Genomic DNA, 13,258 nt, shown 5'->3' on the forward strand with positions numbered 1-13,258 from the left:
GGGAGTGGCCCCTACTCTCAGCTTTAGCTAATTGTTACCATGTAGAAACACAAGCCCTGTGTCATCAAGTTTTCTCATTTTTCTTTTTCTTTTTTTGAGATGGAGTCTTGCTCTGTTGCCCAGGCTGGAGTGCAGTGGCATGATCTTGGCTCACTGCAACCTCCACCTCCTAGGTTCAAGAAATTCTCTTCCCTCAGCATCCCAAGTAGCTGGGCCTACAGGCGTGCACCACCACACTGGCTAATTTTTGTATTTTCAGTAGAGACAGGGTTTCACCATGTTGGCCAGGCTGTTCTCGAACTCCTGACCTCAGGTGATCTGCCCACTGGGGCCTCCCAAAGTGTTGGGATTACAGGCGTGAGCCACTGTACTCAGCCTGAACTCTTAATCTTCATGTATTTTTAGAGTAATCAGTTCCTACAATCAATTTAATCTTTTCATACTTTTATTCCATATTTGATTAAATTTTATGAAATTTAATCAATTTCATACTTTTATTCCATAGGTTGCTTCCTTTTTTTAGAAAAAGGCTTTCACATTAGGTTTGTTGCTAAACTGAATAGTCCTTTCCAAACTAAAGACCCAGTTTCTTTAATATTAAATAGCATGTCTCACTTGGGATTATATTAGAATGAGGTGAATATATTAGCTTTGTATTTAACATAGAATCAGCTTAATTAATGTTAAAAAATATTTTTCAGGCCAGGCGCGGTGGTTCACACCTGTAATCCCAGCACTTTGGGAGGCCAAGGCCGGCAGATCACTTGAGGTCAGGAAATGGAGAGCAGCCTAGACAACATGGTGAAACTCTGTCTCTACTAAAAATACAAAAATTAGCCAGGTGTGGTGGCACTTGCCTGTAATTCCAGCTACTCGGGAGGCTGAAGCAGAATGGCTTGAACCTGGGAGGTAGAGGTTGCAGTGAGCCATGATTGTGCCACTGCACTCCAGCTTGGGGGACAGAGCAAAACTCTGTCTCAAAAAAAAAAAAAAAAAAAAAAAAATTCAGGCTTTAAGTTAGTAATATAACTGTTTCATATTTCCAGATTTTATTTTACACCCAATATTATTACACTAAGCAAGATAAAGGAAGACTAAAATTACCGAGACTACAGGTAATCAATAAAATTCACAGGGGCCTGTTGTGGGGTGGGGGGAGGGGGGAGGGGGGAGGGGGGAGGGAGGAGGGATAGCATTAGGAGATATACCTAATGTTAAATGACGAGTTAATGGGTGCAGCACACCAACATGGCACATGTATATATATGTAACAAGCCTGCATGTTGTGCACATGTACCCTAAAACTTGAAGTATTAAAAAAAAATTCCTTAGGGAATGGGGATATTACGATTTGCTTAATATTCCGATTAACATACTGATAACTATATATACATGATTTGGCTGATGACAAAATACACTTAATACTAAATTTAAAATATAGTTTAGTTTTGCACTGTATAGTACATTATGGTCACTGCTATAAAGCATTTATTAAAGCATGATCCACAATTTGTATCAGAACCATGTACATTTTTTTTTTGTTTGTTTTAGACGGAGTCTCGCCCTGTTGCCCAGGCTGGAGTGCAGTGGTGCGATCTTGGCTCACTGCAGCCTCCACCTCCTGGGTTCAAGTGATTCTCCTGCCTCAGCTTTCCGAGTAGCTGGCATTACTGGTGTGCGCCACCATGCCTGGCTAATTTTTCTATCTTTAGTAGAGATGGGGTTTCACCATGTTGGTCAGGCTGGTCTTGAACTCCTGACCTCATGACCTGCCCGCCTCAGCCTCCCAAACTGTTGGGATTACAAGCGTGAGCCACCGCTCCCTGGCTTTTTTTTTTTTTTGAGACAGAGTCTTGCTCTGTCACCCAGGCTGGAGTGCAGTGGCACGATCTTGGCTTACTGCAAACTCCACTTCCTGGGTTCACACCGTTCTCCTGCCTCAGCCTCCCGAGTAGCTGGGATTATAGGCTCCCACCACCATGCCTGGCTAATTTTTGTATTTTTAGTAGAGAGGGGGTCTCATCATGTTGGCCAGACTGGTCTCAAACTCCTGACCTCAGGAGACCCACCTGCCTCAGTTTCCCAAAGTGCTGATTATAGGCATCAGCCACCGTGCCCAGCTTTTTTTTTTTTTTTTTTTTTTGAGATGGATTTTTGCTTGTCACCCAGGCTGGAGTGCAATGGCATAGTCTCCCACATAAAATTCAAGAAAAACAAAAAATCTAATTTGGAATGATCCTATAGTGATTGTTAAAAATGCAGTTTCTCTATGTGTACTGATACATAATAACCGCCAAGACTCCAGGATACCTGAAATAAAAAGCAGCAAGGTGTAGATCATACACGGTATGCTATCATTTTTGTAAAGAACAAACACGATGCATCCATTCATGCTAACACATACAGTGATCATCTGTGGAAGGACATACAAAGAGCTGACACTACCTCTTGGAAGGGAAGTAACATAATTGGAAGGCAAGGTAAAGGAGAATACTTGTTTTATGCTATGTATCACTTTATACCTGTCAACTTTTTTTATGTGTATGAACCACCCATTCAAGTAAATTACCTAATATAAAGTCATCTTAAATTGCAGATTCTCAGGCTTTTCTGGCCTATCTCAATAAGAATCTTTGCAGTTAGGATTTAGAACTCTTAACTTTTTAGAACAGGGTTTTGCCACGTTGCCCAGGCTAGTCTTGAACTCCTGGGCTCAAGGAATCTGCCTGCCTTGGCCTCCCAAACTGTTAGGATTACAGACATGAGCCACCACGCCTGGCCGGAAATCTTAACTTTTGGAATGTTCCTCAGATGACTCATGAACAGTCAAGTTTCAGACCACTGCTATGAACATTATCATCTTTGTATGACCTATATTTGTCCTTTTTTTTGTTTTTTGTTTTTTTTGAGACGGAGTTTTGCTCTTGTTGCCCAGGCTGGAGTGCAATGGCATGATCTCAGCTCACTGCAACCTCCGCCTCTTGGGTTTAAGCCATTCTCCTGCCTCAGCCTCCTGAGTAGCTGGGATTACAGGTGTGCACCACCACGCCTGGCTAATTTTTTGTATCTTCAGTAGAGACAGGGTTGCACCATGGCCAGGCTGGACTTGAACTTCTGACCTCAGGTGATCTGCCCGCCTCGGCCTCCTAGAGTGCTGGGATTACAGGTGTGAGCCACTGTGCCTGGCCAGTATTTGTCCTTTACTGGGAAATTTTTTTTTAAATAAAACGGCTCTGTCAAATTCAAAAAATGGTGGCTCCTCTAAAGGAACTGCTTATAAATTCATAATAATGTAATGACCATGCAAAAACAAGACTTCTGCTTTTTTTCAGTAAGCAGAAAAATTATTTACAATACTGTTGACTTAAAAAAATCAGGCCAGCCTGTAATCCCAGCACTTTGGAAGAACAAGGCAGGTGGATCACTTGAGGCCAGGAGTTCACAAGGCCAGCCTGGCCAACATGGCAAAACCCTGTCACTACTAAAAATACAAAAATTAGCTGGGCGTGGTGGTGCACGTCTGTAATACCAGCTACTCGGGAGGCCGAAGCACGAGAATTACTTGAACCTGAAAGGCAGAAGTTGCAGTGAGCCAAGATAGAGCCACTGAACTCCAGCCTGGGTGACAAGAGCGAGACTGTCTCAAACAACAACAAAAAAATCAGGCCAGGTGTGGTGGCTCATGCCTGTAAACCCAGTGCTTTAGGAGGCCGAGGTGGGTAAGGACTGCTTGAGACCACAAGTTTGAGACCAGCCTGGGCAATATAGCAAGGCCTCCATCTCTACAAAAAAAAGAGCTGGGTGTAGTGACGCACACCTCTAGGCCTAGCTACTTGAGAAGCTTAAGCGGGAGAATTGCTTGAGCTCAGGTGTTCGAGGCTGCTGTGACTATGATCGTGCTACTACACCCCAGCCTGGGGGACAGAGCGTGACCCTGTCTCAAAAAGCAAAACAACCAAACCAAAGAACTGTCAGAGGATACTAAGGAATATTCAATCCAAGTTACTCTTTCATATAACTAATGTGGGTCTAGCCACAGCTATGAAAACAAGCTATGTAGAAAATACAGAAATAATTATTTTAGTAAACACTTATATGGTACCAATTGCATTTTTGGATGAAGACACTCAAACCAAATGCAAAATTTTGGTCCCAGATGGGCTGAAAACATCTTTAGTACATAATTGGAGGGTGAAGGAAGCAGCCTGGCAAAGTGCTGACCATGAACTTTGAAACTGTCACTTAAAAACAGTGACATAAGGTGTATAATCTTCATTTAGCCATTCTGGGCTCGTTTCCTCATCGAAAAAATATGATGTATACTACCTACAATTCACTTACGATAGTTTTAAATGGGAAAATACATAAAAAGACCTAGCATGGTGCCCAGAATCAACGTGTAGTAAAGGTCAGTTCCCCCTTTTTTTTTTTTAAGACAGGCTCTCACTCTGTCACTCAGGCTGGAGTGCAGTGGTGTGATCTCACTGCAGCCTTGACCTCCCAGGCTCAAGCAATCCTCCTGCTTCAGCCTCCCGAGTAGCTGAGACTACAGGCACGTTCTACCATGCTCAGCCAATATTTTTGTATTTTTAGTAAAGACGGGGTTTTGTCATGTTGCCCAGGCTGGTCTCAAACTCCTAAGCTCAAGCAGATCTGCCTGCCTCGGGCTCCAAAAGTGTTAGGATTACAGGCGTGAGCCATTGTGCCAGGCCAGCATTCTTCCAAGAGAATTGTGAGGAACGAAATTCTAAAGGAGAGTAAAATGAGGCCCAGAAAAAAAGCCTTGTCCAAGTTAAACAGACAGTACAGGTTGAGTATATCTTAGCTGAAATGCTTGGGACCAGAAGTGTTTTGGATTGTGGAATATTTCTATCAGTTGAGTATCCCTAATCTGAAAATCTGAAATGGTCCAATGAGCATTTCCTTTGAATGTCATGTAGGCCCTCAAGAAGTTTCAGATTTTGACAATTTTCAGATTTTTAGAATAGATAATCTGTATGTGATGAATCTGGGAGAAAAGTCTGAGTCTCCTGTTCTATTCCCCCTGTGGTCTCCTATAGTTTCCTGGCCCTCTAAGACTTTGGGGGAAGATTCTGACCCTAGAAAGAAATTAAGCCAATATAGTATTGAATTACAAAATTTTCTGAAAATTATGTGCTTAGACAACAAACATTTGTCAGGAATAACAAGATGCAGTACTCAATAAATTTGAATATGATTTTACTGAAGCATACATCATTTCAAAGCAAAAGTAGTTTATGTTGTCAATTCTAACATATAATACATTTAAGTCATTATATGAATTTCATTTTTTGTGTATTTCACTGTAGTGCTGTGACAACAAAATGACATCTGTGTACCAGAGCATACATATATCAACAGTAAGATGTAATTTTTCATTACATCACTGCTAGAATATTTAGCTTTGTGTAGGAGACATAAGCATGTAAGATGGCCACACCAAATAATTTTCTGTTTTTTTCCTTAATTTTTTATCAGTAATACTTTATCAACCTCACTGTTAATAGAACTGTAAATTATCTGGGTGATGGGGTGTGTGGAGAAGATCATCTGTGTTATACTGTAATAGTTGCTAGAGTAATCTCACACACACCAATAAGGAACTGTCACCATAATTAAGGGCTAGTTACTGTTGTTAGTTGCACAATGATGAAGTTCTTTTGAAAATATTGGTTAGCCCACTTATATGTGAAAAATGCCCTTTCCACTTATACACAAGAAAAAAATATTCAGAAAGTTATTTTTGGCCTTGCTATGTCAAAAAGTCAACTGTACAAAGATCTACGTGTTAAACCTAAAATTATGATTTTAAAAGTCTATTAAAAACAAGAATGTCATGCATTTTTATTATCAATTATGCAGAGGCTTTAAAACTGTTGCAAGACCATATAGTATATATTAGCTTTTATACTGCTAATGCACAACTAACAGCAAACTTGATTAGATTAACAGAACTCTGTCTTAATTACACCTTTATATATCACACTAGAGACAAATGCCACAAGATCTGCAGAAACATTCAGTTCTGAGCACTCGAATGGCAGGATAACTTTTTGTGTTGTAATCCTTCACATATAGAAAAACAAACTCTGCAGTCTCACGTTACAAAAAAACGTACTGCTGTAAAATATTAAGAAGGGGTAAAGGATATCATCTATAACAAAGCAACTTACAACTAGTGTCAAAAAGCAAACAAAACCTCTAAATTAAAATATCAAAATACACAGAGCAACTGAAGCACAAATCCTGCATTAAATACAGTGAAGATTTAATAAGACAATGCACTAGTTAATAAAAGACACAAAAATAGGTGGGGAAGCTAGGGCAACCAGAAAATAAAATAAAAATAATGGGAAAAAATGGGAACTACTGTTTTCCCCCTAGTCGGAGCACATTTTTTTTTTTTTTGGGTGTCTTTCCATTCAAATAATACCTAACACTGTACATTTTTTAATGTCATAGAAAAACTTGGTTCTTCCATGAAATCCTTTAAATTCTTGATAAATTTTTCAATGTAGACATTATTATGAATGAAAAACAGCCAACAAATGGGCATCTGTTTTTTAACACTGAAGATTTACAGACACTTTTTAAAAGTTATCATAATCTTTTTTGTCTTTTTTCCCCTCAGCTTCAAATCCATCAACTCCATCACTATCTCTTCTTCGTTTCCTGTTGTTGTGGATGTTAAAACGTTGGCTCATTTGCGGTAATGGATCCATGCCTAGAACTTTGTGTATCTGGCGGAATGCAAGGAGTCTCAATGCAAACTGCAACAAAGAGAGTCAGAATTTTGAGTTAATTGAAAAACCCCAAGTAGTAATACTTAACTACATTTACCTCCCTCCAAATGCAACATAAAAAAGCATGTGTAATGAAAGAAACATTTAAAGGAATTACTTTCACAACTGAAATAATCTGTATGTTCTCATGTTTTTATTTCCTAGCTTTTCTGTGTGCATGCCATTTTGTTATCTTAAACATTAAGTAAAAAAAAAAAAAAAACTTTAACACACACACAAAATTACAAAAATTATGAGAAGTGACATCAAAGAAACAAGCAGGATGTTGAAAACAAAGAAAAATGGGAGCTACCTGCTTTAACAGAATGGTTGCTGATGGCTTTCCTAGGCATTTGGTAGACAGTATGTAATTTAAGAACCGTAATTATACTCATGTGGATGTACCAAACTTATTTACCTAATTTTTACTGGTAAACACTAGGCTGGTTTCAGTATTTTTGTTTTGTTTTGTTTTTTGAGACAGAGTCTTGCTCTGTTGCCCAGGCTGGAGTGCAGTGGCGCGAGCTTGGCTCACTGCAAGCTCCACCTCCCGGGTTCACGCCATTCTCCTGCCTCAGCCTCCCAAGTAGCTGGGACTACAGGTGCCCACCACCACGCCTGGCTAATTTTTTTTTTTTTGTATTTTTAGTAGAGACGGGGTTTCACTGTGTTAGCCAGGATTGTCTCGATCTCCTAACCTCGTGATCCGCCCGCCTCGGCCTCCCAAAGTTCTGGGATTACAGGCGTGAGCCACTGCGCCCAGCCTCCAAGTATTTTTATTACTGTATTACAATGAATGCTTGTTTTAATATGTTTCTGTGCACTTATGTGACAAGTTCTGGAGAAAGAACTTTTATTAATCAGTGGGACCGCTGAACATATAAAAGTGATGAGTACTAACAAATGAAGCTCCCCAAAATTTATACTGATTAATATATCCACTAGTAATATGTATGCAAGTCTGCTTCCCCCTTCTGGATACTATAAACAGAAAAATATTCTCACAAGTATGATGGGCAAAACAGTATCTAATTGTTATTTACAACATTTTTGAGACATGGTCTTACTCTGTTGCCCAGGCTGGAGTGCAGTGGTGCCATCACAACTCACTGCAACCTCGACCTCCCTGGGCTCAGATCTCACTCAGCCTCCCGAGTAGCCAGGAACACAGGCTCACACCAACACACCTGGCTCATTTTTCTATTTTCTGTCGAGACGGGGTATTTTCGCCATGTTGCCCAGGCTGGTCTTGAACTCTGCCCACCTGCTAGGATTACAGGCTTGAGCTATCATGACTGGCTATAGCTTGTATTTATTTATTTATTTTTTGAGACAGAGTCTTGCTCTGTTGCCCAGGTTGGAGTGCAGTGGCGCGATCTCGGCTTACTGCAACCTCCGCCTCTAGGGTTCAAGTGATTCTCCTGCCTCAGCCTCCAAAGCAGCTGGGATCACAGGTGTGTGCCACCATGCCAGGCTAACTTTTGTATTTTTAGTAGAGATGGGGTTTCACCATGTTGGCCAGGCTGGTCTTGAACTCCTGACCTCCGGAGATCTGCCTGCCTTGGCCTCCCAAAGTGCTGGGATTACAGGTGTGGGCCACCGGGGCCAGCCAACTTGTATTTTTTAATCAATCAGTGAGGTGCAGCATATTTTTGCTGGCTCATTTCCTTAAGTTTAAAGATACCATATGAAATTTCCAATAATATCCTTCATGGCTTCCTGTATTTACAGCCTTCTTAAAAAGATCTTGCCTATGTAAAAATTATATTTTTCTTAATACTTTGATAATTTATGTGTGGCTCCTTAAGTCAGTTGGCATTTACTTGTATATATGTATAGCTTAATTTTTTCCTTAGATGATTAGCCAGTTATCTCAATACCACTTTGCTGATGATTCATCTTTTTCCACTGATTTGAAGCATCAGGTCTGTCATACATTAATTCCCTTATATCTAATGGTCTACTTCAAGGTTCTTCCATTCCAAAAGTTTATCTGTCTACTTCTGTGCCATAACTACACTGTTTAAATTTCTGTTGGTTTATAGGATGTTTTGATATCTGGTCGAGTTGAACTTTTCTTAGCAATTCTCTTGTATTTCCAATTCCAAACGAAAATTAAAATCGGCTGAATGTGGTGGCTCATGCCTGTAATCTCAGCACTTTGGGAGGCCAAGGTGGAAGGATCACTTAAGTCGGGAGTTTGAGACCAGCCTGGCCAACATGGTGTAACCCCATCTCTACTAAAAATAGAAAAATTAGCCAGGTGTGGTGGCATGCACCTGTAGTCCCAGCTACTTTGGAGGCTGAGGCAGGAGTATCGCTTGAACCCGGGAGGCACAGGTTGCAGTGAGCCAAAATTGTGCCATTGCAATCCAGCCTGGGTGACAGAGAGAGACTCTGTCTCAAAAAATAAAAAAAGAAAATTTAAGGCCGGGCACGGTGGCGCAAGCCTGTAATCCTAGCACTTTGGGAGGCCTAGACCGGCGGATCACGAGGTCAGGAGATCCAGACCATCCTGGCTAACACAGTGAAACCCCATCTCTACTAAAAATACAAAAAATTAGCCGGGCTTGGTGGCGGGCGCCTATAGTCCCAGCTACTCGGGAGGCAGAAGCAGAATGGCATGAACCCCGGAGGCGGCTGCACTCCAGCCTGGGCGACACGGCGAGACTCCGTCTCAAGGAAAAAAAAAATTTAAATCAATTTTTAAAGTTCTATCCTCTTCTCCCTCTGAAATTTTAATTAACTTTTTTTTTTAAATTAAAAAAAAAGGGGAGGGGGGAAGCTCAGACCAAATGTTAATTAATCGTCTTGGCTGAAGGGCATATTGAACTATCAGCAGAACTGACAGCCAAAAAGAGCCTACTGTTTTCCAAGATAAGGGAAGGGAAGGCAAACTTTGGCACTGAATCATATCATCTTATCTTGTGCTTTTACTTCATTTTTCTTTTATTAAAATTTATTAAAATCTATTAAAATTCTAAAGCTTAGCCGGGCATGGTGGCTAAGCACTTTGGGAGGTGGAGGTGGGAAGATCACTTGAGCCCAGCCTGGGAAACATAGGGAGACCCCTGTCTCTACAAATTAGCTGGGCATGGTGTCGCACATCTGTGGTTCCAACTACTTGCAAGGCTAAGGGAGGATTGTGTGAGACGGGAAGGTTGAGGCTGCAGTGGGCCCAGATGGTGCCACTGCACTCCAGCCTGTGTGACAGAGTGAAACCGCTTCAAAAAAACAGCAAAAACAAAACCAAAAAATCCCTAAAGCAAGTCTGTCCAATCCGTGGCCCTCAGTGTTGAATGTGGCCCAATACAAATTCATAAACTTTCTTAAAACATTATGAGATTTTTTTGCGATTTTTTTTCTTTTTAGCCCATCAGCTATCATTAGTCTCAGTGTATTTTATGCATGGCCCAACACAATTCTTCTTTCAATGTGGCCCAGGGAAGCCAAAAGACTGGATACCCCTGCCCTAAAGCTTAAAGATATGCTAATATCTATTTAATGGGTTGTTTACTTTCAGCCAGAAGAATGTGGCATTCACTGTGCAATCTTAAAAATGTACTGATACTGTAGCTGGTTTTCAATGAGTCTAAGTTACTCCCTAACAGCAGCCAATGCCAAAAGATTCCTTCCTTAGAACACAAAAAAATGTGCATCAGTATAGAAACATTGTTTATGACTGAAATCACTATGATTAGGAAAGAAAATCCTTGACCGGGTGCGGTGGCTCATGCCTGTAATCCCAGCACTTTGGGAGACCAAGGTGGGTGGACCACGAGGTCAGGAGTTCGACACCAGCCTGGCCAACATGGTGAAACCCCGTCTCTACTAAAAATACAAAAATTAGCCGGGGGGTGGTGGTGCATGCCTATAATCCCAGCTACTCAGGAGGCTGAGGCAGGAAAATCGCTTGAACTCAGGAGGCGGAGGTGAGCTGAGATTGCGCCTTTGCACTCCAGCCTGGGTGACAGAGCGAGACTCCGTCTTAAGGAAAAAAAAAAAAAAAAAAAAAAGAAAGAAAAATTCCTTGTTACTTCATGAATAAAAATAACTTTCACTACATGACCATGTCTATGTAAGAATATCTTTGGCACCAATTTCAAAAGATTTCTTAAAATCTTCAAACTAGGGGGATTTCAGAGACATGATTTAATCTATCCCTCCATTTCTAGGGATATACCCACTTAACCTAATTCAAGGAAATTTTACAGTCACTTGATTAAACAGCAACTTTCTCTACATAGTTATAGCCTTCAATGTAACTGGACTCTTTTTTTCTGGTAAAATTCACATACCTTTAAAATGTACACCTTTAAAACGTAAAATTCAGAAGTTTTCAGAATACTTACAAAGTTACTCAACTATCACTATTATCTTATCCTAGAACATTTTCATTACCCTAAGTGGAAACCCCAAGCCCAACAGCAGTTACTCCCCAACCCCTCTATCCTTAGGCCCTGAGAACTACCACTGCCTATTATGAATATTTCATATAAACGAGATAATTAGGATAAAGTTTTTAAGGTTCATTCACGTCGTAGCATGTGTCAGTACTTTATTTCTTTTAATGTCTGGCTGAATAATATTCTAACGTATGACTGTATTTGTTTATTCACCCATTCATCAATTGATGGACATTTAGGTTGTTGCTACTTTTTGACTATCACACATAATGCTGTTTTGAACATTTGTGTACAAGTTTTTGTGGGGACATATTTTTTTCAATTCTCTTGAGTATATATCTAGATATCAAAGAGTTGCTGAGGCATATAGCAATCCATGTTTAACTTACTGAGGAGCTGCTAACCTGTTTCTCTTTTCCTTTTTTTAAGCGATGAGGTCTTGCTATGTTGCTCAGACCGGTAATGCACTCCTGGGCTCAAGAGATCCTCCCACCTTGGCCTCGCAAACTGTTCGGATTACAGGCATGAGCCATTGCTCACTGAACCCTCAACTTCCTGGGCTTAAGTGATCCTCCCACCTCAAGCCACCTGAGTAGCTGGGATTACAGGTGCACGCCACCATGTCCAGAGCTAATTAAAAAAATTTTTTATAGAGATAAGGTTATGCTATGTTGCCAGGTCGTTCTTGAACTCATGGGCTCAACCAATCCTCTTGCCTCAGCCTCCCAAAGTCTTGAGATTACAGGCGTGAGCCACTGTGCCTGGCCCTAACCTGTTTTTCAAAGTGACTGCTGTTCACACTATTTTAAATCCCTGCTCTGATTTTGAGATAAAGGACAGTTACTGGTTTAGTCATCCACATGGGAATTTATTGCTCCAAAACTTTTCCCCCAAGTTAGATAATTCTAGTTGCTAAGAATTTTGGCTCATACACCTGCTTTGAAAATCCTGAAAGTCTCAAAGTCATCTGTAGTCAGGACTTGATACAGCATTCTACTTAGTCTACAGTTATTAGGGACTTTTGCCAGTACTGTTTCTCTACTTCACTTAAGTTATAAGACTGTTAACTTCCCAGGTGAGAACTAGGAATATTTATCATCATAATATACTAATTCTTTATTCAGAGAGACTTATAAAAGGTCCTTCCTAAAGATAACATAATAGTGTTTTCTTCTACATTAACAGAAAATATCAAAAGATATCTCATATATAATAATGAATATTTATACATTTTTACCACAGAGATATTCTTACTAAGCATCAGCCTATTCTTTTTTTTTTTTTTTTGAGATGGAGTCTCACTCTGTTGCCCAGGCTAGAGTGCAATGGTGCGATTTCGGCTCACTGCAACCTGTGCCTCCTGGGTTTAAGCGATTCTCGTGCCTTAAGTCTCCCAAGTAGCTTGGACTACAGGCACTAACATGCCACCACGCCCGGCTAATTCTTTTATTTTTAGTAGACACAGGGTTTTGCCACGTTGGTCTCAAACTCCTGACCTCAGGTGGCCCGCCCGCCTTGACCTCCTTAAGTGCTGGGATTACAGGTGGAAGCCACTGCACCCGGCCCAGCCTATGCTAATATTTTATGAGTTTCTAAATGAAGGAATACTCCAGTAAGTAAAACCAATATAGCATTTGAGGTTTGAGTGAGCACCCTATAATCTCTTGTTCTGCATGTGGTTTGTAGGTACTTCTAAGGTCTGACAAGAAGAGAAAATTCTACCATATTACTGGCAATTATTTAGCAGCAAACTAAATTTGAAGATTGATACAAATCATTCCCAAAGACATTTTGGAATTTTAATCATCATCGAGGATTAAAGGTTTATTTCATAATCCATTTGCTTCTTGGGAAGGGATGATTAACCCTATAAATTTTGCCTGTTTAAAGGTATGTTAAACTATGTACGCCTACCTATAGGAAGGAATTTTAATAAATGACAAAGGCTGTATCTGGCAGAAGCAACTTGAAAAGGATCACTGGAGAAAAGACATATAGTGGCATACAAGAATAAAGGTAGACACTGTGGAAGGAAATATGGAATCATTC

At 40.4% G+C, this 13,258-nt stretch overlaps 1 protein-coding gene across 2 annotated transcripts in view; it reads right to left on the bottom strand.

The window, feature by feature from the left end:
• Positions 1-5,203: 5,203 nt before the first annotated feature.
• Positions 5,204-13,258, bottom strand: part of ZFR (zinc finger RNA binding protein) — a 90,619-nt gene continuing 82,564 nt past the window's right edge. For both annotated transcript variants that reach the window (XM_004058993.5, XM_063700807.1), the window contains one exon: positions 5,204-6,791. In XM_004058993.5, coding sequence (XP_004059041.2) covers positions 6,612-6,791 — 180 coding nt within the window. In that variant the 3' untranslated portion in view covers positions 5,204-6,611. The remainder of the gene's footprint in view (positions 6,792-13,258) is intronic.

The sequence above is a fragment of the Gorilla gorilla genome, chromosome 19 (genome assembly GCF_029281585.2).
Source record: "Gorilla gorilla gorilla isolate KB3781 chromosome 19, NHGRI_mGorGor1-v2.1_pri, whole genome shotgun sequence".
NCBI lineage: Eukaryota > Metazoa > Chordata > Mammalia > Primates > Hominidae > Gorilla > Gorilla gorilla.